The sequence below is a fragment of the Arabidopsis thaliana genome, chromosome 3 (assembly GCF_000001735.4).
Source record: "Arabidopsis thaliana chromosome 3, partial sequence".
NCBI lineage: Eukaryota > Viridiplantae > Streptophyta > Magnoliopsida > Brassicales > Brassicaceae > Arabidopsis > Arabidopsis thaliana.
Window position 1 is genome coordinate 19,257,481 of NC_003074.8, and position 24,845 is coordinate 19,282,325.

Here is a 24,845-nt window from a genome sequence, read left to right on the forward strand (position 1 = left end):
TAAGTGATCAAAGCTATGTCTTTTGGAATACATATCATAAGTATTTCGAGCCCTAATTTATTCTGTTTATTTATCCACAAAAAAAAAACAAAAAAAAACAGAAGGACTCTGGTCAAATAAGGAGAGACGGTTGTTGACCCGGAATATAAACAGGCGATATTTGACGCGGCTCCGAATCGCAGCCGCAGAAACAGGTCCTTCTGCCGAAAATGGAATTTATTCACACCACAAAAATCATGACACCTAGCGTTTTACGTTTTTGCATACTATTTTTTTTCCACCACATGTTGTTTTGTTTTTGTTTCTTTCTTTTAATTCTCAGTTCTCACAGATAACGATGGATCAGCTTGCGACGTACTTAATTACTTTATCCTCCTCCACTTACAATGGCCTTTGTTTCACTCACTCAAAACTTTTACTATGAGGAGTCTCATGTAACAACTGCGAGATAGATTTAGACATACAATACAAAAAAAAAAAAAATAGTAATAAAGAAAGATTAACTATCCAGCCCTTTTTCCATTACCTAAACTTTGTTGATAAAACGATCTACGTAAGTAGTTACGTTACACATTACCAAATATATAAGGTATGGCTAAATCGCCATAATTGAAGACGAGAATATTTGTTTCTAAAGTTTGAGGACGGCTCCATATAGTTCAACAAGTTTTATCATTAGATAACGATAAGGACAATTTCATCGCTAGTACATCAATCATATTTTAGTTCTAATAGAGGTCGGTAAAACGGCTGTTAAAAAAAGACTGGAAGAGAAGAACAATAACTTTTAGGTTTGAGGAGGAGAAGAACCTGTACTGAATACTACTGATACTCTTTTATATAGGTTCAAGCCGAGAAACTTAAGGAAATTCTAATGATAAGTTGGCCTTTAATCATGCATTTTACACATTTTCTTACAAATAATTGTTGAATATTGACAGCAACAAAATTTCGGATTTCCACTGATATCACCAATTCGTTGCTTATTTAAGAGGATTTAGCATCAACTACAAAACATTAGTTGGCTTTATATCCATGATTTAGATATACATAAAATTTGCCACCTACAATAGAAGCTAATTTAAAAATCTAAAGTTACATGAAAATTCATCTAAAAATATGACAGAGAGTGACTTAATTGATATATCTCTTGGTCCGTTATGGGATATTCTTGGAAAACAATTATAATTATTGAACATGTTTTTTTTTAATGGCAAAGTTGAAATTGTCCTCTAAATTTATAGAAATCTATTTTTGATCTGCTAGGTTTTTGGATTATCATGAATAGATGACATCCATGAACTATATATATAAGTTATATGAGATATTAATTACCAAGATCTAAATTATACTTTAAATATATCTCATATGTACCTTTGGGAGATTTTTTGAGATGAGGATTTTTACTTGCGTAGGAAATTAAAATGTCGGCCAGAACCACACTGCAGTTTTGTGCATTAAGCGTCACTATCAAATCCAAATATAGAATAGATCTTTGCGAAACATAAGACTTGATGGTGTATGTTTCATTCAAGTAGAATATGTTTATTGTTTAGTGCTGCTAGATTTACCATTTATCACCGAAATCTAAATAATATCTTAAATATAAAGTGTTGGTGAAATCACTAAACGTATACTAATAAACTACGTTTAAGTCACCAATACAAATTTGAATCTAAGATAGATTATAATAGTTAATCCCAATGGATTTAATCATCGTGCATTTCAGACAACTAAATCACATGAATATAATTTAGTATAGAAAATTTAGACCATTACAAATGTTTAATCGTTCGTGTTCCATCATCGGAAATATCCATTGAAATCTCTCGTTAGATTTTGCACTTACACCATAAAGTTATAAAAGTTATTATTCCTAAATTAAAGAAAATTATCCCTAGTCTCAAATCTGCAGCTTTGCTATATATTCCTTTAGTATCTGCGTTAGCTTTCTATCTTAATTTTCAAATCTTGCTTGTGCTTGCTTACTTGTTTAGTTATTCCGCACAAAACATTTGGATATATCTTAGCTTGATCCTGCACTTAAATAGTTAAATTTTATAAGTTTAGTCACCGAAGATTCAGTCTTTATATGCTTTTGTGGCAGAAGCAGTTGAGACCAAAAAAAAATTAAGGTTGACATATGTTCTACAAATATTCAATTCGTGGATAAAAGTGATGTACTAGGTATTACAATTTAACTATTTAAGTTGAATTAGAAAGAAAAAATGTATAGCAAAGAGTTAAAATCTGAAAGTATGTCATTAGCACAATAAAAAATTGCTTGTCATAATTTTTTTGCGTTTGAAATTGTATTTTTATTTGATTTACTACGATAAATATTATAATTTCCGATAACGGTATTGGTGAAAAATTTGTTAGAAATAGCATATTCCGATGATTTATGACAAAAATCAATTTTGTGGAATTATTTGCTCGTGAACCAAAATTTATTGAAAATTATTTAAAAAAGTATTGTCGAAAATATTCGTCGAAATTTTGTCGAAGCATTAAAAATGATAGTCTACAAGAATCAGTTTTAAAGTTGCTGCTACGAAAAGACCTAATAATGCTAAGCTAAAGGTTCATGAGTTACAATTTTTCCTATTGCTGAATTTGACTTGGATGAAAAGTATATGCACTTTGCAAGTTTGCATAATAATGTTAATTTGATATGATTAAATATAGTGTATCGTATAAATAACATGATTAAAATTTATGCACTTTTTTTGCATGAATGTAATTGTTTTTTTAAAGTATATTACATGTTAAAATGAATCACTAATTAATTTGTCATAAGAAAAAAAAAAGAACATGCCAACCGGAGCAAATAGTATGTGTTTTTTTTTTCTTTTCAAAACATGTATAATCATATTTTTTTTGTCAACATGTATTATCAATTATAAGTTTATAATTATTATGGGTACTCTTACCAAACTATTCTAGTAAGGGCAAGTACCTAATACGACAATTTTATAATTACTTATCTAGTTAAGTTATAGGATCTGGCTTTCTATTTGATTAACCCTATACAAATTTTTAAATTTTGAATATGAAAGATGTAATTTTGGAGAAATTTCTTAATTGTATATAATTTGGTTAAAGCACAAATTTATAAAATTTGGGCTACAAGGACATCTAATGGCCTGTGTTATCATGAAGATGGTACACATTAGCCGACAACCACCCGTCCACCACAAGATTACTGTATAAATTGACTATACATCGCATCAATCACACACATTCAGGACAGATCACTAACACAATACTTTAATTTCTGGGATAAAAAAGGAAACTGATCCAAATTACCAAAAGCATGACTCTATCCAAGAAGCTAATGAAATCACTTCAAACATAGAAACCAGTGCACTGATTGTATTAACGACTTTTGTCGTTTCAGGTTTTCAAAGGCTAATACCACTTTACGAGTTGTTAATCTTTCTACCTTTGTCGGATTATTAACCTTTTCGGAAACAAAAGAAGTAATCATCACTCACTTGGTAATTTGGACTTTATTATAAGTATATAACTAGTTGACTTTGTTATGCGTATGAATATAAATCGAAGTATCGAAATTGTGGAAATGTTTGTGTGATATTCTGGCAGACAACATAAATGGGTTCTTATATCACACCTCAATTATATGTACTATGACATCGGCCCCTTTACCAATCTACAGTTTCATACACATGTGTATGCTATATATATATACACACATATACCTTCTAGTTGCATGGTTACATGACTTGCATCCATTGTTTTTGGGATGCATAATTTGTAAGTGACACAGATTATGCGGAAACAAATGTTGCACTTGCTGGACCCATCATATATAATTGTATACATGTGCATATGTCTAGCTATGAGTTAAATTAATTTGGATGTGTATAAACTAAAATTTATATGGCAACAACGCATAAAAACGATGTGGATATAACAGGATCAAGAAAATCTACTAAAACACCTGCGTGGATTTCCTTTAATTGAGCACTAACTAAAATCGAGTTGACATGACTTTTAAAACTGCTTCTTTTTAGCTTTTTTTTTGGTTGATACACGAATCTACAATATCATTGTTTGTCAAATAAGGACTAGGATATATTTATACAAAATATGAAATTAGTAATTTAACCGTTGCATGAATCCATAATTTCTTAATATTTATAGCAAATATAATATTGAGTTCGGGTGCCGGGCAAAAAGGTAGACTAACCTCAAAATTCTTAGTTATACAAAATGGGAAATTCTTGTTGTCAAAAATCTAAAATAATTCTCATAGTACCTAAATTTCTTGTTATGCAGAAGTGCATAATAACCATAGTGACCAGCAATGATTGAAATCGCAAGAAAATAAGTCATAATTCTCCAACCGCAAAATAAATCCTTTAAGCTATACATGCTTTTTATTTTTGATAAAGAAGCATGTAGAATTGCAATGATCATAAGTTTTGGTTGTAACCCCCATAATTTGAAAAAGTGGGCAAGTCTTCTTCAAGTGCCATCCACTTTGGCTAAAATGAGATTCCCAATATATGGATTGGGGCATTGGACCCACTGACTTCTACTAAAGGTTTTATGGTTGGGTACTTGGGTAGTTATCTGCAAAGTTAAAAGAGTTATACGCAAAGTAGATGTTATAGTAACAATATTTTTTTTATTTTTTTTTACTATTTAGGCTTCAAACTTTTTGTTGTTATATGGTTGTGTGACTTGTGTCAGATATTATTATCCACCTTTTTCTCCTTGTGTCTTGGCATGCTCTATTCGGACCGACTACTTTGGATAGGAGAATAAGGCAGTCGTGTGATGTCTCGGTAAGAATATGCATGGGAAATAAAGTAGGCGGTCTCATAAAGTCAAATAAACACATGGATCGCAAATGTCTGGTCGAACTGGATTAATCATTATACATCTCAGTTTACCTTAGTTACTTAACTTACTTTTAAGTGTCATTATCTTAACAAGTGATTTTGATTAAAGAACTTAAGAACAGTTTTACCAAAAATCTCATGTTTGTAGTAAATTATGTATAAGTTCAGATTTATGTGCCTCATAAGTCATCTCCGTATCATTACACAACGCTCATTTTTCAAATTTGTTATTATCTTTTTATAACATGTGATAAAACTTTTTAAGTTGACTTTGGTAACATGCGACAATACTTTCTAATTTGAATAAACATCTTACGAAATGTAGAATACAAAGTTTAATTTTATTTTCTTTGTTGGAAAACGTTAGAATCTAGAATAAAATTCTGGTTTTCATATTTTTTTTTTTTTATGTGTGATTGTAAATGCAAACAAAGCTAGTAACTTAAATAAAATCACATCAACTTAACTAATTTTATAAAAATACACGATCTTTTGATTTTGCCCGATTAACTAATTCGATTTAAATAAACAATTTAGCTCAGGTAGTTGTAAATAGCAATTGTTCGATTTAACATATGGAGCCATATACCAATTCGATTGAAATATCCATAATAATTATTTGGGACAATTAGTCAACAAATGTTACAAATCCAAATCGATTATTTTTAAAAGTAATATAAAATGACTATTTAAACAAAAGATTTTGGTACCAAAATTTTCTCTCTGAACCAAAGTAAACAAAATCAACAGTGTTCTGTAAATCTATATATATAGGTTATTCAAAATTTCGACAATTTAGGAAAACATATTCATAAAATTTCGTTATAATTTTGCCTCGAACTTTTCGCATGTCCTACGCGGGCATTAGAAAATGACGAGTGTACAATGGCATATTGGAGATCACCCGTAGTAACCAGAAAACAAAAGCAAGACAATTTTTCTAGCATGGGTGGACCGTGGACCGGTTATTGTTTGCTAGCCGAACAAAAAGGACTAAATATGACACTATATGTTTTGGGGGTCTAGACAGGCCCATTATTCGCATTTTGGGCCTTGACAATACATCTAACATGGTTGATGGTACACATCCCTTGTGAGGATCCAAATTCACTAGTCTCTTAACAAATAGTATTTTTCATAACAAATCTTAATAATTTTTTACGAAGAGGAGGTAATATTATGCCAATATTTCTCTTTTAAGTAACATATTTATTTCCAAACGTACAATTAAATGAAAAACGTGTTTAGTGGAACTACAACAATATCATAAATCAACATGACTTGTTTAAAATGGAGTAAAAAATAAAAAAATGTCATGATTTTGCTTTGAAATAGACAATGAAATTTTGTGTTTAATAAATAAATAGACCATCAAAATTGATGCTTATACGTAACAAAGTATTAACGCATAGAATTAATCGATAAGCACCAATTACCAAATACTAAACTAGCTAGTCTACTCTATAATCCCGAATTGTAACTTCATTCATACTATTAAAAAATATTTTCGGAGAAAAAGTCAAAAGAAATGGTTCAATCAAATGTCTCCACATTATTTTGTTAAGCAGGTTGCTGAATATAAAATAATTCGAAATCTCTACTATATTTTATCATCCTGTCTGTCTCTGGTACTACAGACCAGATGTTGAGTACAAACACGTACCATGAGGCATCGCGGTAATGCATCAAGTGTCACTTAGACTGTTCGACACATGTTTGAGGATTGCATCAAAAAGGTGGCTACGAAGTCTACAGCTTCTAGGAAGAGTCCAAGCGGACCAATTAGGATTTGTTCTATGTATGGTCAAAACCTATATAGAATTTGTTTGCTAGCGTTGCTATTATCTTTTTTTCTTTTTGTTGATTAAAAAAAACTATGTTCTCCGAATGTAAAAAAAAAACAACAACGAAGTTCTGCTCCAGATACTGTTTTAACCGGCCAATTCAGAATAAACTGATTTAAATACATGTACCCATTCTTGAAGGTCAAACGACAAAAAATATATACAAATTGTTTGCTAGTGAATTACTATTATCTTTTTTCGTGTATTTTTTTGTTGATTAGAAACTATGTTCTACGAATGTAAAGAAAAAATACAACAACGAAGTTGTGCTCCAGATACTGTTCTGACCGACCAATTCTGAATTACCTGAGTAGTCCATTTTAAGGCATGTACCCATTTTTTCTCTTTTGGGTTAAGGGTTTAAGTTTTTGCTTTAAAAAGAAGAAATGTTTTGTAGCCATATATTAATATAAAAGTGTATATTTTATAAATATCTCTAACTTATATATTATAAAGAAAAATACCTAAGAAATTTACTAGTCAGAAATTAATGGAGGCCTTCGAATTGCAGGGAATTTGTCAATCAACTCTTGGAGTACTTCTGGTTGGTTTTATTTTAGCCTTAACCAATCCGGTTTAGACCCAAGCCAAATGTCAAGATGAGACAACAGCCACATCAACATTAAAACCAAACTTAACCCAATTACAATTTGCCATTTGCATCACTCTTTGTTTTTATATTTGTAAAACACAAAAGGTGGGTCCTAATACTAACAATGTGAAAACCATACCGTACAGTCCTCAATTACGAAGTTCCAGAAGTTTCGACTATTCGAATGTGCATCAAAAAGGTCCAAAACCGTTTCCAGAAGTTTCTAATTTCTAACTTGAGTGTACTATAATAATAATTTTTACAAATATTTTAATCAAATCTAATATCATCACTCACTTTCTACTCTTCCTATATAAAGCCACCTCAAAATTATCTTACGTGGACATTACCTTCCTCACTCCATCAACTGCCATAAACGAACTTAATCCGACCAGTTTTTCAAAATCCGAAGATGATGAACTCAACTTCGGAGACTGGTTAATCGAAATCATCAAGAATCTTGTCTTTAATTTCCAATTGGGTTTTTCAAAACCCGTTACCTCAGGATGATGAACCCGTTTCTCCCGGAAGGCTGCGATCCACCACCACCACCACAACCAATGGAGGGTTTACACGAAAATGCTCCACCTCCATTTCTGACCAAGACATTTGAGATGGTGGATGATCCAAACACTGACCACATCGTATCTTGGAACAGAGGAGGAACAAGTTTTGTCGTCTGGGATTTGCATTCTTTCTCCACGATTCTCCTTCCTCGTCATTTCAAACACAGCAATTTCTCAAGTTTCATCAGACAACTCAATACTTATGTGAGTCTTCTCTGCTCTGTATTCTCTGACCAAACACAAAACAGAGCATTCAAAGCAGAGGAATGCTCTGTTTTTTTCTTTTATTTTTTTAACTTTCATTTCCCTTGTTGCTGGAAAATTACCGCGAAGTATTCTGAATGTTACTATATAATTAACTTGGTAATGGAAAAAAGTCATTTTTTACAGCAGAATCTGTTGTTAATTTAGCATTCTAGAAACATCGAAAATGTAGATTCCGTAATGGCTAGTGGAGTAGAAGAAGGTTTAGTAAGTTCCAGAAGCAAGTTTCGTGTCAACTTGCTTACTAAAATAATCAAAAGAAACAGTCAGCGATCTTATCCCAATTTCCATTGTTTATTCACTAATCAGCTTTAACGTTGCCCACTTGTTCCATTCTTTAACATATAAAAACATAGAAAGAGTTCTCACTCCAATTATTGATGTTTGTGAGAATATGTAGACTTTCAAAAGATTAGTTTTTGAATACTTATGTTAAAAAAATTACAGGGTTTCAGAAAGATAGAAGCAGAGAGATGGGAATTTGCAAACGAAGAGTTTTTGTTAGGACAAAGACAGTTGTTGAAGAACATCAAGAGGAGAAACCCTTTTACTCCATCATCTTCACCAAGCCATGACGCTTGCAACGAGCTTCGCAGAGAGAAGCAAGTGCTAATGATGGAGATAGTGAGTCTAAGACAGCAGCAACAAACAACGAAAAGCTACATCAAAGCTATGGAACAGAGGATAGAAGGAACAGAGAGGAAACAGAGACAAATGATGTCGTTTCTGGCTAGAGCAATGCAGAGTCCTTCGTTTTTGCATCAGTTGTTGAAACAAAGAGATAAAAAAATTAAGGAGCTTGAGGATAATGAGTCAGCAAAGAGGAAAAGAGGTTCTTCTTCGATGTCGGAATTGGAAGTTTTGGCTTTGGAGATGCAAGGGCATGGAAAACAGAGGAATATGTTGGAAGAAGAGGATCATCAACTGGTGGTAGAGAGAGAGTTGGATGATGGTTTCTGGGAAGAGTTGCTTAGTGATGAGAGTTTGGCTTCCACCTCCTAACTAGATGGATTTCTTTTTGGTTTTGTTTTTAGTTTCTTCTACTTTCAAGCTCATTTTCTTCTGTCACAAAAAAAAAACTTTTTCTGTTTGTTTAATTAATTTGCAGTAATTTTGTTATCAAGTAGTAGTAGTAGTAGTGTAAACAAAAAAATGGTTAATTCTTTCATATATGTGTATATGTATGTGATAAATATGATTGTTATTAACTCCATCTAAACTCTTCTCTGATCTCTTCTTACAAAGACCTATTGATGACGTTGAATGATGTCTTTGTCTGCTTCACTCTTTTTTGCCCTAAACCCTTTTTCCAAATGTGATCTCTCTTTTTCACATCATTTAATGCTATTAAGGAGTTTTGGCTTATTTGGGTCAGTGTTAAGACAAGTCCACATGAGTGAGCAATCATCCATGTCCGTGATTCTAACCTGTAACAGTGTTAATTTAGTGGAATCATGTAATATGGTTTACTCTCTCCGGTCAAAATTCTGATCTCTAGTCTTCAAGAAAATAACTTTAAAATGAGAGCAAAGACAACTATGAGCAAGAAGATTGCTACAAAGATCAAGAATCCACAAGATGGTGGAATGTCTCATGACAAAGAAGAGGAAAACTCTTTAGCAGTGATTAGCTGTTCTGTTTTCTGATCTAAAGTTTCTTCTACAGCAGCTAGTTGTTGATTGACAAAAAAAAAATCTAATCAATCTCCTATCTCCTTCCTATGTTGCCATCGCCTTGTTTGCATGGCTGGACTGTAGAAACTTTTCCACGGAAACAAAGCTATAATCAATGTAAAGATTCTTGCTCAATCAGTCGTAAGGGTTTTAGAATGGAGTTCAACCAAAGCCTTATCTTTTTTAGACACTACTAAAACGAATATTGCAAGTACTAAATTGCTCTACTCAATGTAAATATACTATCTCAGCTTCTAGGTCATTTTGTGTCCACTGTGATGAAGAAACATGAATCGAGAGACAGATCTCAATATGAGTGAAAGTGACAAGCATCAAGAACATCATAAATTTCTACAACAACCGTCGGCAGACAAAAAAGCAAAGCTACTTAACCTTCAATGATGGGGACTTGAATTGGAATTTGGAACAAACAATTTATAGCAAAGCTGATAGGTTATAAACAAATTCGACAGTTCAACAGATTTTCTCACCATTTACTTATTAAAAAACCACTGATTTTTGGTTCTTCAGACTGCTTCTTCATTAGGGTTTTGCAAGGATTGAAGATGGAAGTTAAGGATCGACCACCAGTTCAATTGTGGCACGCTACCGTCGAGTGACCGAGTCAGATAATTACTCTCGGTTTAGTTCGGTTTGGATTTTCCGGTTTAAAAAACATATGTTTAAAACAGAACAATACTTTTGGTTTGGTTTGGTTTGGTTCGAATTTTGGATAGGAAAAATATTATAGTTTTTTATCGACCGAAAAAAATCATTGATTCAGTAACACACACTTTAATTATATGTTGGGAAAATATAGTAACATATTGAAATATAGTTGTAATTGTGCAAAAACAAACTCTTAAATCATGGCATTTCACAAAATGCTAATAAGAGGCAGCAATCATCATTTTAGAGAATTCGTGGAAAGAAAGAAAACCATCGCCATCAAGGTCGGCTTCTCGGACCATATGCTCCGCTTCTTCTGCTGTTATCTTCATCCCCATGTCCTTCATTCCTTCTCCCAACTGCATTTCGTTTATAGAAATTAGGAGAAATGGCTAAATAAACTATAGTTAAGACTTAAGAGTTAAGAGAATGGCTTATATTATAAAAGTAAGCTAATAACCATTTGACCAAGTTAAATGACCAATCTTTTTTGCATTATTTTTGAATATAAATCTTTTTAATTCAGATAACGAAGTATTTTTCAAGTAGTATGTGACTATGTGTCTCTCGATTGTTGTGTTGTCGCCGTGTCGGTTTGAGAAAAAAAAAACAAGACCATATGAGCAATGGAGTTTCTTATGGCGACAAAAATTTGTGTTGTAATGAGTGAATGATAGTAGATTATAAAGATAATAATAACAAGGTCTTCAAAAAAGTAACATTTAGTAATTTCTCTTCTTTCGTTATATCCATCTACATGATCACTTAATCTTATTATATATGTATGTAACTCGTTTTTTATTGTTTCCATGTCAGGACAATGTACTATTTGGTAAATAGTTAGACAATTTATTTACCTCAAGTTGAGATATGAGACCATCTCCGTCTCTGTCGAACACTCTGAATACCTCAATTAACTCATCCGATGCTGATTCCTACAACCAATTTTTTCATTATTAACTTTTCTCTACAATTATCAATCTTTACTATAACTAAACGGTTTTAAGTGTGTATATATATTTTACCTGAGAAGTGTTTTGAGCCATAATATACAAGAAATCATCAAAAGTGATGCCACCGTTGCCAAAGATGTCAACATCGCTCATCATCTGTTGCAGTTGTTCCGCCTTTGGATTCTTCCCCATCGACTTCATCACTTTCGTTAGCTTCTCCTTCGTGATGAACCCTGTTTCACATGCATCATAACATCATCAAACCGATCGATTCTGAATAAATTTGTGTATCAAATCGAACAAGAAAGAGAGAGAACAAAGCAGACCATCGGAATCTTTGTCTATGAGACAGAAGGCTTCGTAAAACTCTTGGATCTGTTCATCTGTGAAAGCATCCGCCATATCTTCGATCACAAAGAAAAGTCAAAGTCTGTCTTTGATTCAATCTGATGATCAGCTTCTCTTAATTTGTTAGTGATGAGAGAAGAAGAAGGGAGCATCTATCACATTTAAGTACACATCACCTCTTGGCTCTAGGCTCTTGCCCGGTCAAGGTCAATACTCATGACCTTGCGTTTTCATTAGTTGTGATATTTTTTCTTGAGCACGATTCCAGGTCACGCGTCTTTGTTCAAACTTATGACTTCAACGCTTATTTTTCTTTATTTTCATAGTTATTAGAAAAAATACTTATAGGGAATTAAATTAGGATCTTGATTATTGCGAAAAGAAAGGGTGGAGTAATGCTCGGGTTTGAGGACTCAAGAATTAAAAGTCGTACACCAAGTTGCATTTTAAGAAATAATTGATGTACGCGTGTCTCTAATGTAACCCTTGATTTTGATTTTCCATTATTTAGTGTCCTAACAACTTCTGTCAAGAATTCCATTCAGTAACTTTGAAAAGTTATATGTCTTGTTACCATAAAAAGCGAAACATATCTTAGAAGTGGGTTTTTTTTAATACCAAATGGGATTTAAAAGGTAATCAATATGAAAAAAACGGACTGACCATAAACATTTTTCTTCTTGTACAAACATGTCTCTCCAAAGCAATGCAGATAAGAGATTTGTTAGAGATGTTGTGTTCTAATTCTAACTCCTACTTTTATTCACGTTATGATGAGAAGTTGAGAACGAAACATTGTAATGTGAATAAAGGCTTAATCTGATAAATATTGTGGGGTCTCTTATGTTTATGTCCATCCAATATTAGTGGCTTACGGCTAAGAAAAATATGAAAATATATTGTAGTGTTCTATACTTCCATTCGATCTGTTTTCCACTTTTGAATGATTCAAAAAGTCTGGATAACCATAAGTTTACAAATTTAAACAAATATTAAAATACTGTTAAAAACAAAACAAATCACTAATACTACAAATTAGAATTTCGGATAGATGTTTCATTCTACAATCGGAGAATAGACTAGTTCAAAAGCGGATACATATTAAAAGATTATCGATCCAACAAACCAAATTCGATGCAAATATATTAAAAACAATATCCGCTTTGTGCCTACCTACCCTGTCCCATACGGTCATAATTAAGAATTGAGGCTAAGTAGTATTAACTGCAAAAATGTTCCGCACTAGTCACACTACTTTGGTCGTAAGCTTACTAAAGAGGGAGATGCCGTGTTATATATCCTTAATTGGATGTTAGTTGGTGGCGTTATCTGTTTTGGTATCTAGAGATCTATGCCTCATTTAGATCTTCTTCTCTTATCATAGTGTATTTCTCATTTACAAACAACCAAACAAATTAAGAAATAAGATATGGGTAAGTAAGATCATAAACGTTAATGTTTGATTTGGTATGTATGATACGATTCAGAATCAGACTCACGCGAATTTACGCTCCCACTACGCTTTACTTAGCGGAGATCGGATTCGGATCTCTCATTTGATTACATTTTCAGCTAATTTTGTTTTTTATTGTTGTTAACTTAACTTTCATTTCATCACACTAGTCTTTGTTTGATGTAAAACAGATATCTTGATTCCCGTATTAGATGGCAGAGCTCCCTTATTTTTGTCTTCTCCCACCAATATTATACTATGTTCAAAAAATAAAATAAAAACATAATATACATAAGGGACGATCACTACAAATAAGCATGCATCAATCGATGTAAATATATCCATTTGGGAATATTATTTGAGAATCTAACTCGTAGTCGTAATTATAATATGTAACGATGCTACCAACTAATTAAATAAGTATTTTGAGGTTAAACAATGTTTTTCGGTTTAGCTTATTTAAGTCATCCAAGTATAATAACATAAGTTTGTTGACAAAAAAAAAACAGTATTTTGAGGTTTACTCATTACTACCAACTCATTCGCATTTTGTCGTAACTAATTTGGTATATCGTATACTTGAAAAATACATATATCTATATCTTGATTTTCATAATCCTTAACGTTACAGTATCCACATATGGTCCAATTAACATCACTGGTCAAACAAGAGAACAATGATCAATCCGTTACTATGATATGCACACATTAAATTTAAGGCTCCTGAAGTGGTTTCATATATTATAAGATTCCATGAGCCATATATCACGAATTAATGAAAATGCGCAAATGATAAGCAAAAGGCAAAAAAAGGAGGCTACGCCACCTGTCAATGTAGCCGTTGCACCTTCTCCTCCTTTTTAAAAATAAATACTCTTTTTAACATTTCCTCAAACGCTCCAATTTTGTTGGTTTCTCTGTTCCAAAATAGAAACGAAATCTTGAATCTCTTGATACGATGGTGAGATCAATCCAAGAAGGAGTCTTGATGTCTTCATCTTCTTCCTCAACCACAAGCAACAGCAACGACTCCGACGGTTCTCTCAGCCCATCTGCGTCCACCAAAAGCTTCGTCCTCAACACTCTCCGTCCGCCTATCACCGGCGCGTACAAGCCACTCGCTGTTCTCTCTGCTCATGTCGGCTCTGTTTCTTCCTTAGCGCTCTGTGGTGAGTTCTTGCTGAGTGCGTCTCAGGGAAAAGATATCATCGTTTGGCAACAGCCTGATCTCAAGATCTTTGCGAAATTCGGACAAGGTGATGGGTCTGTGAAGGCTTTGGTCAGCGTGGGAAGCAAAGTGTTCACGGCGCATCAAGATAGTAGAATCAGAGTTTGGAAAGTTTCTCGGAGAAACTCTGAGAATGCTTTCAGGCTTGTTGATACACTTCCCACGACTAAAGACTATCTGGGGAAGTTTATGAAACAGAGCAATTACGTTCAGACGAGGAGGAACCATAAGCGTCTCTGGATTGAACACGCCGATAGCATTTCGTGCCTTGCGGTACACGCTGGGATAATCTACTCTGGATCGTGGGATAAGACTCTCAAAGTCTGGAGACTGTCGGATCTCAAGTGTCTTGAATCGATCAAGGCTCATGATGACGCAATCAATGGTCTTGTCGCCGGAGATGGCAGGGTATACTCTGCTTCCGCAGATGGGAAGGTCAAGATATGGGGGAAAGAGAAGAGAAAGCAGATTGAGTCTACTTCTTCCTCTTCCTCTTCTTTACATGTTTTGAAGGCTACGTTGGAGGGTCGTGCAGAGGTGTCAGTGAACTCGGTGGTGGTTTCCGGTGACGGTAATTGGGTATACGGAGGAGGATCAGACGGGTTTGTGATCGGATGGGAGAAGAAAGAGAAAGAAGGAGACTTTGAGGAATGGAGATTAGGGTTTGAGACAAGAGGACATAACATGGCAGTTCTGTGTATGTGTGTAGTTGGGGAAATGGTATGCAGTGGATCGGCTGATAAGAGCATTGGGTTGTGGAGGAGAGAAGTGACTGGCATGCTCTGTAAATTCGGAGTCATACATGGCCATGAAGGTCCGGTCAAATGCTTACAAGCGTCGCCAAACAATGTCGGTGCTGGCTTCATGCTTTACAGTGGAGGCCTTGACAAGAGTCTCAGGGTTTGGTGGGTACCAAAACAAGACAACTTAGAAGAGAAGAAATCAAGCTTTAAGACATTGTTGACGCAAAAGGAATGAGTGAAAGATATAGTACTTTTTTTTTTTTTTTTGGATTGGTTTTCATATACGTTTTGGTTTATATTTGTAATTTGTTATTCATTTTGTAAAGTCATGAGGGATTTTTTCAAGAAATTATATGAATTGAATTCTTATTTTGTTAACATTTGTGTCTACCAACTGTTTTGGTCCTAATGATATAGAACAGAGTAAAGTCTGATGCTTTTGGGTTACCTTTGCTTTGTATTGAAACTGTAGCAATGGAATGCTCACCGTCCAAATAGTAAAGCAGAGTTTGCAACTTTCTCCATCACCATCATGCAAAGCAGACGCACCCATTGCTTTGAAAGTGAAGCATATACCCAACTTTGTTGATTCCAAATCACACTCTTTAAAGCAGAATAACTCAGTTTTGAATATAAAAATGAGATGAGGAAGCTTTTAAGGAATGCATTGAGCCAAAACATAAGTGTATTCATGTGTGTAGATGCCTTTCTTTTCGAAGTTGGAATCAATTAAGAAAAGTGTGAATAAAACATCTTCACAAAGAACACAATCATTATCAATCCAGCCTCAAAAGGCAAAAACCTTGAATACTTTAGTATGTATGAGACATTATCATCAAAAAGGGTACTCCTATATACTCTACATATGCTAATTCTGAAGTGGAAACACAAAACCATGCCTTTTGAGTTAACATGGAAGTCAATGGCTAAGCTAAAACTACACTGCCTGCACAGACCATAACAAGCTAAGACTTCAAACACAAAAAAAAAAAAAACATAACAAAAAACAATGGATCATTTGGTTTACTTAGTTGAGAAATTGACCTTCCTGTTCTGATAATCATCTCTTCTAGGCCATGAGTTTTTGTAGTTAGAATGGTAGCCATATGAGTCAACTCTTTCCTTATTTTGCCTACCCCAACCATCACCCGTTCGTTTTGCGTCCCAGTTTCTTTGATTTCCCTCACACCCTCTACGTCTTTGCCAATCACCTGCATTTGCCCCATATTCTCTCAAAGCTGCATTGTCATTTTGCCTACCCCAACCATCACTGGCTCGTTTCACATCCCAATTTATTTGCTTTGTCTCACTCCCTCTACATGTTTGCCAACCGCCTGCATTTACCCCAGATTCTCTGAAAGCTACATTGTCAGGCACAAACCCACCTTTCCATGGATTACAACCCTTAGGCTCCCGAAAATCTCGACTATATCCTTTACCACGCCACTCCTTCATCTCCATACCTTGATTTCCCAAATCCCGGTTATCCCATCCCCCACTGCCCCAAGAATCATTATTCCAACCTCTATCCTCCCATCCCTCACCAGAGCAACCTCCCCAAGTGGTATCTTTTGCTGTCTCTTTTATACAACTAGGCTGGGCTTCCCAAGGATTGTCGATCTTTTTATACTCTTCAGAACCTTTTACTTTCTTGTTTTGGTGCCCTGACTTATCCCATCCATCATCCTTTCCCTGGCCCGAGTACTCCCAACTGTCATTAACCCTATCTTTGGCTATCCACTGATTCTCCCTCCATTCCTCAGTCGTCAAACAACCCCCTGAAGCTGTATCATTTGCTTTCTCGTTTACACAACAAGGCTTAGCTTCCCAAGAACTACCCTCTGTTAGGTTCCATCCACTAGATTTCTTCCCCGTTTCAATAATGTCATCACTATTTTTCCATGGAGTTTCTAACATACGAGCCTCAGGCACTGTGTCACAACCACTCCAATTCTTATCCCCACGCCCCCGTTTAAAACCAATATTCACATCATCAGGAGGAGCAAAGTAAGCCTTTTCTAAATCTCTAATCAGTTCCGGGTCAACAAAAGTATCCCAATCTACTTCACTAATGTAAAGATCAGGATCAGGAATAGAAACATCACAATGAAGACCATTAACTTGTGACCAAAACCGCTTCTTCTCATTGTGAAAAGTGTCTTCGCAAGCAGAATCATCCCAAGTGATAACATTACCATTATACCAGCTCTTAAAGTCTTTAGCTTCAACAACTTTTTGCCATGGTACTGATCCAATCACTTCACAGAATCTCTTTTCCCAAACTGGAATCCCATCGTCTTCACAATAAACTTTGACAATCAAACACTTGTAAGATACAGAATTAAGCAAATTAAGAGTGGAGATTAAGATCAACAAGGAGAATACCTGAAGAAGAAGAAGATTGACGTCCGCTATACCACCGCTCAGGAGACCTGCGACGGTGGTGTCTGGATCGATGATTCCACTTTCCCATAAAGAATCTCAATCGACGATGATGGATTTTGTAGAACTTAGGGGTCAGCGGGAGAATTTGGGAGCTGATGAAGCAAACGAATTGGAAATTGGAAATTGGAGAAGAGAGCAGTGAATTCGGTCGGTGGTGTCGTCTATTCAACTTCCGGTTCTGTAACGGCCCGATTTCATTTCGTGTGGGCTATAAATGGGCCTAATATAATAGGTCCACATATAATTAGGCTATAAAATGTTTTTTTTTTTTTTTGTGAATACATTTATAAACATTTTTGAATTAGTAAAAGCCATTTTAAACTGAATAATTACTTCCATGAAATTAACTTATTAGTCATTATTCGTTACAAATTAAACATCTCTCGTTAGATATTACACGAAAATCTTACTAAAAGGAATGATTGCATTACCTTTGACTACATAACCTTTAAGGGTGGAAATGGTTGCCTAAAATTTAAAAAATTGAAAGAGTTGAATGACCATTCATCCAATTTTTTTACCACTTAAGATGAATAAGTAAGAAAAATGATTCAACTCATTCAACTTAAAAAGTTGGAAAAATGAACTATGAATGGTCCCAATATACTAAATCCATATATAATTGGGCTATAAAGGTCGATTGCAATCGTCATGTTTTCTTGGTCAATTAAGGTGTGTATTGCTTATGAGTTAATCATGAATTGATTTATAAATGGTGTGAATGATACACTGTTCATTGGCATAGTTTGGATCGTGCTACATTTTTAACTTCTTTAAATAAAAAATCAAATGCTTCTAAATGAGCAACCACAATGCACGTGATCATAATCATAGCAGACTCCTATCCTAGGAATTTGTTCAAGAACAACTTCAAATTGTGGAGCTCTCTTTTTCAATGTCCATAATATTTCTTTAATTTTTTTGCTAAAAAAAAAAATCCATTTTATATCTGAGAACAATTTGAATTCTTTTATAAAAAGTTTTGATTTATGCATGTGTGTATTGAATAACTATTGAATTATTATCAGTTGACAATAGTATTTATTAACTATTGAGCTAAAACCAAAATAAATGACTTCACGCTAGTTAAGTCAATGGTGTATAAAAGAAATTCAACATTCACTTGATCTACTACACCAATCAGTAAAATGACGTCGCCTTCCACATTCGATTCGCTCTTAATAATGCTATTTTTACTCAAACAGATCTTTCTACTCTACTTTCGTAGAAATTGCTATATTTTGAAAAGAATACAAAAAAAAAAAAACGAGAGAAGAAAAAAGAGAAAATGGGCCCAATCTTAAGACAATAAAAGGTAAATTGCACGTTGTGTTGCATTCAACCCCCTCTGACAACATCATTTTTTTTAACTTTCTCTCACTCTCCATTGCTTCCACTCTTCCAGACATCCACTCGCTTCTCGTTGGTCGTGACTCTCACGCTTCGATGATTGAGCTCTCTCTTCGTTTCCATTTAATTGCAGTTGTGTTGGGGTTCGATTTTTAATGAATCGACCAAGTCCAAGTGTGTGTTGTGCCTCTTTCTTTGAAACCAATACCAATGGTCAAAGATCCCTACCATCGATTTATTTCATCACTGTCCTCAATATTAATTGCCACTACCTATTTGTACGGATGTGAATTATGAGAGTGCCTTTGTCTCTAAGGAACGGTAAAAACATTTTTGCTCACTTTTAGAGAATTTAATGCAAAAGATGTAATGAAACTGGCAAATGTTTTAGAAAATTGTTTTGAGTAGATGGTAGGATTAATTAGTTAGCCATAAAACTAGTTGACGTCTCACGTATCATCTAATTTATACATATGTATAAATATTTGTAAAACCGATATTGGAAGTATATATGTGGACATGTCTCCACAAAACACAACTTCTGAAATATATATCCCCACACCACATGGCCTGTGTGTTGGCTCGTGGGATCCCATTATTTTCTTCCTCCTGTTTTCCTATTTCGAAGTTGTTTTTATTCTTCTTGTTTTATACTGTACAATAATTTTAGTTGTTTTGTGACCAGAAAAATAAGCATTAAGCGGAATCTCGGAAGCGACATGCATACTTAAGCTTCTAGCTTTACAACGAATAGCCAATACTAAAACTATCACCCTAGTCCCCAAAAAGGATCAATTTATAAGAAGCTTGAAAATCGTTGTGTACACACATATCATATCATATATTTGTATCATTAGCCTCAAAAGAGCTTGGCCTTCACATTCGTTTGATCATAGGGTGGTGATATGATGAATTAAAACACCTTCTTTCCAACTTTCACATAATAGAAGAGACATAGTTGTAAGTAGACCACAAGTTACAAACTATTTTTGTAATGTTGTGTGTTAAGTTTTTGGCACTCACTCTCTCGCGCGTGTCTCACCACCACACACACCACTGTCCTTGCTTTTGCTAAGTCATTAAGGACACACAATTTGGATATCGATCACAACTTTAGTCTTTACATGCAATAATACGACCATACGTTCATAACATTCTTCTTTTCTTTGCCTTAAATCACGGTAATAACCATGGATATATCACCTACTCTTTTTACACTTTCCACCTCACCAAAGTTGCATTTATTAAGGACAAAGATGCATAACCTAGAAATCAAAAATTATAGTTGAAGAAAAAATCACCAAAAGCTGATATCTCTGGATTCCCAAGTTGGAGAGTAGTTAGAGTGAGAGGGTAATAACTAGCACGGACAAGAACATATTGACTTTTCAAACTCAAATGATAATCTCTCTTTTCTTTTGTATATCTTTAGAGAGATTACACTTCTTGTCCTATATTATATATATCATATCATATCATATTACATCATCTTGTGTGGTCCATCATCACATAACACATTAAAACTAGAGAAATGGTACAACAATCTTCCTTCTTTCTCTTCTCCTATCTCTTACATCAAATTTCCTGCTTTTTATTTTTTACACCTCTGCATCTTTTTGGTTATTAAGGGTCTCTCTATTTTATCAGTTTTTTTCTTTTCTTACTTCACTTCCTGTAACAAAAACAACAACCACAACAAACAAACTATTAACCTAACAAGATTGTTATTTTGTGTTTCACCATCCATTAACTCTTTTTACCTGTTTATATCCCAACACGACAGGTTGGTCCACCCCTACCGGGTAACATTCCAATCGCCGGTAACCTATTGAGAAGATTCATGAACGCAATGTTAGATACCATCAACTTGATACCAGAAATTAAAGTGTGTAGAAGGAGTAAAACATAAAGTGTGGTTGAATCTAGGGACCTTGGCATTTGGTAGTTGAAAGAGTTGAAGGAGTCGGAGAGTGTAGAAGGAGTAGAATTATCATCATTATCAGAAGAAGGCGACCACAGATCCGATCCGTTATTGTCAGCAGAATCAGCAAACAGAAGCAAATGATGAGCGGGCGATGCAAACGGACTATCTGGCAAGCTATCCTCCAACCTAAAACACCCCAAAAAGCTTCAGCTTAAAATACACAAAACAGTTTCCTTGCAGAGAACTCTTGTATATAAACCTACCTCTCTGGTAGATTCATTGTATCATCATCAGATCCTTCTTTAGAACTTCCTTTCCCTTTCTCTCCTCCATCATACTCTCTCTTGATCACGGACAATGGGCGTGGAGATATAAGTGATTGGCTGAAAGGATTCGGAGAGTGAATGTTGGTAGGGGAATTGAGTTGGAAATGCTTCTTGACGTCAAGAAGCTGCAGATTCATCAGCCTTCTGCTCTGAAGTTCAAGAATCTCTTCTTCAAACTTACTCCTCCACAACACATCTTGAGTGTTGTTATAAAACCCTCTCCCTCCTGCACAACAAGCAAATCAGTATGGCTGCAAGTAAAGGGTTCTTCAGTAAAACCAAAAGAGACAAGTGCTTTAGTGTTTGTTTACCTAGAACGTCCCTAGGGCTAGAATCAAGGCCTGTTGGGGACAGTTCTCGCTCTGTTGTTTGGTTAGTTCTGCACAACAAACCGCAGTAAACACAAGGGATTCAAGGAACAATCAGGCCAAAGTATAAGAGTTACTAATACTAGCAATATAAGTACCTGTATTTGTCAGGGACTTTGCCTTTCTCCTTGTAAGGCTTGACAAGAACTCTGGAATCACACACAAAGTGAGGATTCCCTTTGGCGAGAATGCTCTTAACAGTCTCAGGGTACACAAATGTCACAAAACCAAACATTCTCTTTTGCTGATATGGTATCCTCACATCTTGAACTGGTCCAAAAGTACTATAACCACCATAACAACATCTTATGTCACATACAAGAACATACATTCAGACCAAATAAAAGTTCAATGTGTTTTGTTGGAAATTACCTGAAGTAATTGGACACATCTTCCTCCCTGAACCTACTGTCGGCAGGGAATGTCAGATAGATCTGTCTTGAAGCTGGACAAGCCATAGCAGAAAGATCAATCCTTTCAGGTCTCCATCTTCCAAGCTTCTGCAATTCATCTCCTATCATCAAAGCAGCAGCAGCTCTGCACAGAAATTTACACAACTTAACAAAAATAAATAAATATAAAAAACACATTTTGACAGTAAATGAACAAAAGAAGCAGTTGGGAAAAAGGTCAAACCTTTGAACATCGTTTTGCTGCAAGTTAACACCTTTAGTTGAAAAAGAAGGGAGAGAAGAGCGAGTCATGAAGTGGTGAGCAAGTCTTGGGGGTACCGAGTTAGACCTAAGAAGCTCGATTCTGCTTGGGGAGCCAACCAAATCAGCTCCTCCATCACTGTGGACGAATCTGCAGCTAGCTCCGTTTTTGCAGAAGCCTCTAGCGAAGTAAGAACAGGGCACACCTCCAAACCCTAAATCAGAATCACCACCATACCCTAAACCGTCCAAAACGCAGCTACCGCTTCTCGCATGCACAGAGCCCAAAAAATCAGTACTTCTGGAGTTCATATCATCCATGAGCTCGAAATCGTTGGTTAAATCCCTAGAAGATCTTCCTCCATTAGCGTAAAAGGGCAAAGAAGCTGGATTGAGTGAAGAGCCACGGTTGTTCTTAGGGCTAATCAACTCATCTTGATGACTCCACGGAGACCTTGAACAGTTCATGAGACCTAACTCTTTCTTGGCTTTCACTATAACAGAGTGAACAAGAGTCTCTGGACCAAAAGCTAGCCTTATCATCTCTTTTTCACCGTGATCTTGAAGAAGGAGAAGACCCATGATCTTTGATGCGTTTTCAGGGTCTAAGCTTTGGATTCTAGAGAGCACAATCCTAGTAGCTTCATATCCATCCATAGCTTTTCTCTCTCTCTTTAGAATTAGAATAGAGTAGAGAGAAGAAGAAGGAAAGAGTAGTGTTTTTGTAGAGAGTGTTTGTTGTCTTGTGTACAGAGAGGTTGTTGTCGTTAAGAGGGTCTCTCTGGTTTCTAGTGTTGGATTTTAGTTTAATGTTATTTTTTTGGGTTACTTAACTACAAATTTATTAAACCTATCTACTACTACTAACCTTAACTATAATTTTTCATCTCTGGTTCCTGCGAAACACCAGTAAATACCAAAAATTTTAAAAGAGAAATAGTATAAAAAGTTACTACTCTATTCATTTTTTTGTTTTCTTCTCGCTCGCGTGCTTACAAGAAGAAAAAAAATTAACACTTTAAGAAAAAGAGTTGGAGAAAAAAAGGAAAAGGTAAATACTTTTTTAGGAAAAAAAAAAAAGTTTTTGCATGCCGAGAATTTTTCCATGGAAAACAAAACAAAAAAAAAATCGTAACTTTCTATGTTTGAGTAAAACTTTACTAGACCGAAAAGAGAAATAAAAATTTACTTTACCTGAAAAAGTCAAAATGATCAATAGATGAATCTCTGTGGAGAACATTATTAGCAGAAGAGTGAATTTTGCTGCAGGTGAGAGACTGACGGTTACTGCTCCTTTGGGAATAGTAGATGAAGAAAGATGTCATCATATTATTAGATTCTTCTTATCATCAAATTTAAGAGAGAAAGATAAAGAGAAGAAGTACGTACACTTAATTGTATGTTTCAGTGAATCTGAGTAAACTGAGTTATGAGAGAAGAAGATATCTTCCGGATTTGGGATCTCTGTGTTGTTGTTGTTGTGTGGATCAGGAGAAAACTCTCTGGTCTTTCTTTCACGAGTGGAAGAAGAAAGAGAGAGATAGAAAAAACACAGAGAGATTGTGTAATAAACTGTTTTTAAAAAGCAAATTAAAAACAAAAGATGGTTGCATTGCACGTTCTCTGACACAACCCCATTTTTTTTTTTTTGTTCATTCGGACAGGAAAGATACACGCGCCTTCCGTTGGGATGTGTTGGTCACGCGCCGGTGATTGATATGCAGACCAGCTGTATCGCTGGGGTCTCCACTCTCTCCTACTGTCTCTTTCTCATTTTTCATCATTTTATTTTGGTAGGGACACATTTTTAAGTATAGCTAAGCTTTTGGTTTGATTACAAAATTAAATAAACTACCTGGTTTTCTTATTCTTCAACTTGCTTATTTTAAAATGAAACGGCAGAATTTTATTGTCATTTAAAGATAAATTTGAGTAATTAGGGAAACATAAAAAGCATGTCATATCCAAATTGTCAATTTGCTCAGCTTAATCTCTGCTTTTATTGTCCTTTTATTTGTTTGGTGAGAGACACTTGAATTTTATTTCATTCAATCATTATTGCATGCTTCGATCACATGAAATTAAATAAAAACCATTTCATTATTAAAATCTGTCTTAATTAATCTCATGGGCATATGATTTATTGTCAAATGTGTTGACCAATTCCATAGGTTTCTTATTTGAAGCAACATAACTAATTATCTAGAAAAAATCTTACACACGTAGTTTCACATATTCAAAGTATTGAGTATGTTTTTTTTTGCTTTAATAAAATATTCATGAGAGGGTAGGATTAAAGATGAAAAGACATGATTGTTCTAAATTAATGTAGGGTTAAAAAAGAATTATTATTTTTTGAAAATTTAAAATTTCGAAAGGACCTTTTTATAAAAGAAGAATGACCCACAAAGGAAAGCAATGATTATAATAGTTATTTTTTGGGTGTCAAAAGCAGTGGTCTAGTCTAGTCACAAGAGCCGAGGCACCTAACACTTCACTCTATGATTATGTGTTTTCAATATTATAAAGTATATATACTCTTTGCTAAATAATTTACCCCAAAAATCTAACATTG

The 24,845-nt window shown here is 34.7% G+C and overlaps 5 protein-coding genes across 9 annotated transcripts; 2 read left to right on the forward strand and 3 right to left on the reverse strand.

The window, feature by feature from the left end:
• The first annotated feature begins 7,660 nt into the window (after window positions 1-7,660).
• HSFA7A (heat shock transcription factor A7A) lies at window positions 7,661-9,326 on the forward strand. The gene is made up of 2 exons (NM_115050.2): window positions 7,661-8,077; window positions 8,585-9,326. The coding sequence occupies exons 1-2, from the start codon at window positions 7,814-7,816 to the stop codon at window positions 9,137-9,139; spliced, it is 819 nt and encodes a 272-aa protein (NP_190759.1). The 5' UTR covers window positions 7,661-7,813; the 3' UTR covers window positions 9,140-9,326.
• A 1,144-nt stretch (window positions 9,327-10,470) lies between these two features.
• Window positions 10,471-12,178, reverse strand: CAM9 (calmodulin 9). The gene is made up of 4 exons (NM_115051.3): window positions 11,759-12,178; window positions 11,505-11,665; window positions 11,337-11,414; window positions 10,471-10,838 (listed from the first exon to the last, which is right to left on the reverse strand). The coding sequence occupies exons 1-4, from the start codon at window positions 11,832-11,834 to the stop codon at window positions 10,698-10,700; spliced, it is 456 nt and encodes a 151-aa protein (NP_190760.1). The 5' UTR covers window positions 11,835-12,178; the 3' UTR covers window positions 10,471-10,697.
• Window positions 12,179-13,866: 1,688 nt separating this feature from the next.
• Window positions 13,867-15,584, forward strand: AT3G51930 (Transducin/WD40 repeat-like superfamily protein). The gene has a single exon (NM_115052.5). It carries the CDS (start codon window positions 14,192-14,194, stop codon window positions 15,437-15,439), a length of 1,248 nt encoding a protein of 415 aa, NP_190761.1. The 5' UTR covers window positions 13,867-14,191; the 3' UTR covers window positions 15,440-15,584.
• Window positions 15,585-15,858: 274 nt separating this feature from the next.
• On the reverse strand, window positions 15,859-17,858 carry AT3G51940 (oxidoreductase/transition metal ion-binding protein). Of its 2 annotated transcripts, none has more exons than NM_001339540.1 (2): window positions 17,590-17,858; window positions 15,859-17,513 (listed from the first exon to the last, which is right to left on the reverse strand). In NM_001339540.1, exons 1-2 carry the CDS (start codon window positions 17,675-17,677, stop codon window positions 16,228-16,230), a joined length of 1,374 nt encoding a protein of 457 aa, NP_001327607.1. In that variant the 5' UTR covers window positions 17,678-17,858; the 3' UTR covers window positions 15,859-16,227. The 2 variants fall into 2 exon arrangements, with proteins under 2 accessions (NP_001327607.1, NP_190762.3); NM_115053.4 differs by having other exon boundaries at window positions 16,014-17,501.
• A 2,255-nt stretch (window positions 17,859-20,113) lies between these two features.
• On the reverse strand, window positions 20,114-23,913 carry AT3G51950 (Zinc finger (CCCH-type) family protein / RNA recognition motif (RRM)-containing protein). 4 transcript variants are annotated; one of them, NM_115054.4, is made up of 10 exons: window positions 23,660-23,866; window positions 23,465-23,557; window positions 22,254-23,166; window positions 21,990-22,154; window positions 21,716-21,901; window positions 21,561-21,628; window positions 21,187-21,475; window positions 20,930-21,109; window positions 20,760-20,824; window positions 20,114-20,671 (listed from the first exon to the last, which is right to left on the reverse strand). In NM_115054.4, exons 3-9 carry the CDS (start codon window positions 22,925-22,927, stop codon window positions 20,764-20,766), a joined length of 1,623 nt encoding a protein of 540 aa, NP_190763.1. In that variant the 5' UTR covers window positions 22,928-23,166; window positions 23,465-23,557; window positions 23,660-23,866; the 3' UTR covers window positions 20,114-20,671; window positions 20,760-20,763. The 4 variants fall into 4 exon arrangements, with proteins under 4 accessions (NP_190763.1, NP_001326633.1, NP_001030840.1 ...); NM_001339541.1 differs by having other exon boundaries at window positions 22,254-23,557; window positions 23,660-23,865; NM_001035763.2 differs by having other exon boundaries at window positions 20,171-20,824; window positions 23,660-23,913.
• Window positions 23,914-24,845: the final 932 nt, after the last annotated feature.

What these genes read in the sequence shown, in the direction of transcription:
- AT3G51940 (NM_001339540.1), bottom strand. Translation starts at nt 17,677, where the DNA reads ATGGGAAAGTGGAATCATCGATCCAGACACCACCGTCGCAGGTCTCCT. An exon ending in TCAATCTTCTTCTTCTTCAG is followed by an intron (nt 17,514 to 17,589) that starts GTATTCTCCTTG and finishes TGATTGTCAAAG; the next exon opens with TTTATTGTGAAGACGATGGG.
- AT3G51950 (NM_115054.4), bottom strand. Translation starts at nt 22,927, where the DNA reads ATGGATGGATATGAAGCTACTAGGATTGTGCTCTCTAGAATCCAAAGC. An exon ending in AAAGTCCCTGACAAATACAG is followed by an intron (nt 21,629 to 21,715) that starts GTACTTATATTG and finishes TTTGTTGTGCAG; the next exon opens with AACTAACCAAACAACAGAGC. An exon ending in TTCAACTACCAAATGCCAAG is followed by an intron (nt 20,825 to 20,929) that starts GTCCCTAGATTC and finishes TCTTCTCAATAG; the next exon opens with GTTACCGGCGATTGGAATGT.
- CAM9 (NM_115051.3), bottom strand. Translation starts at nt 11,834, where the DNA reads ATGGCGGATGCTTTCACAGATGAACAGATCCAAGAGTTTTACGAAGCC. An exon ending in CATAGACAAAGATTCCGATG is followed by an intron (nt 11,666 to 11,758) that starts GTCTGCTTTGTT and finishes CATGTGAAACAG; the next exon opens with GGTTCATCACGAAGGAGAAG. An exon ending in TGGCTCAAAACACTTCTCAG is followed by an intron (nt 11,415 to 11,504) that starts GTAAAATATATA and finishes AATTGGTTGTAG; the next exon opens with GAATCAGCATCGGATGAGTT.
- HSFA7A (NM_115050.2), top strand. Translation starts at nt 7,814, where the DNA reads ATGATGAACCCGTTTCTCCCGGAAGGCTGCGATCCACCACCACCACCA. An exon ending in TCAGACAACTCAATACTTAT is followed by an intron (nt 8,078 to 8,584) that starts GTGAGTCTTCTC and finishes AAAAAATTACAG; the next exon opens with GGTTTCAGAAAGATAGAAGC.
- AT3G51930 (NM_115052.5), top strand. Translation starts at nt 14,192, where the DNA reads ATGGTGAGATCAATCCAAGAAGGAGTCTTGATGTCTTCATCTTCTTCC.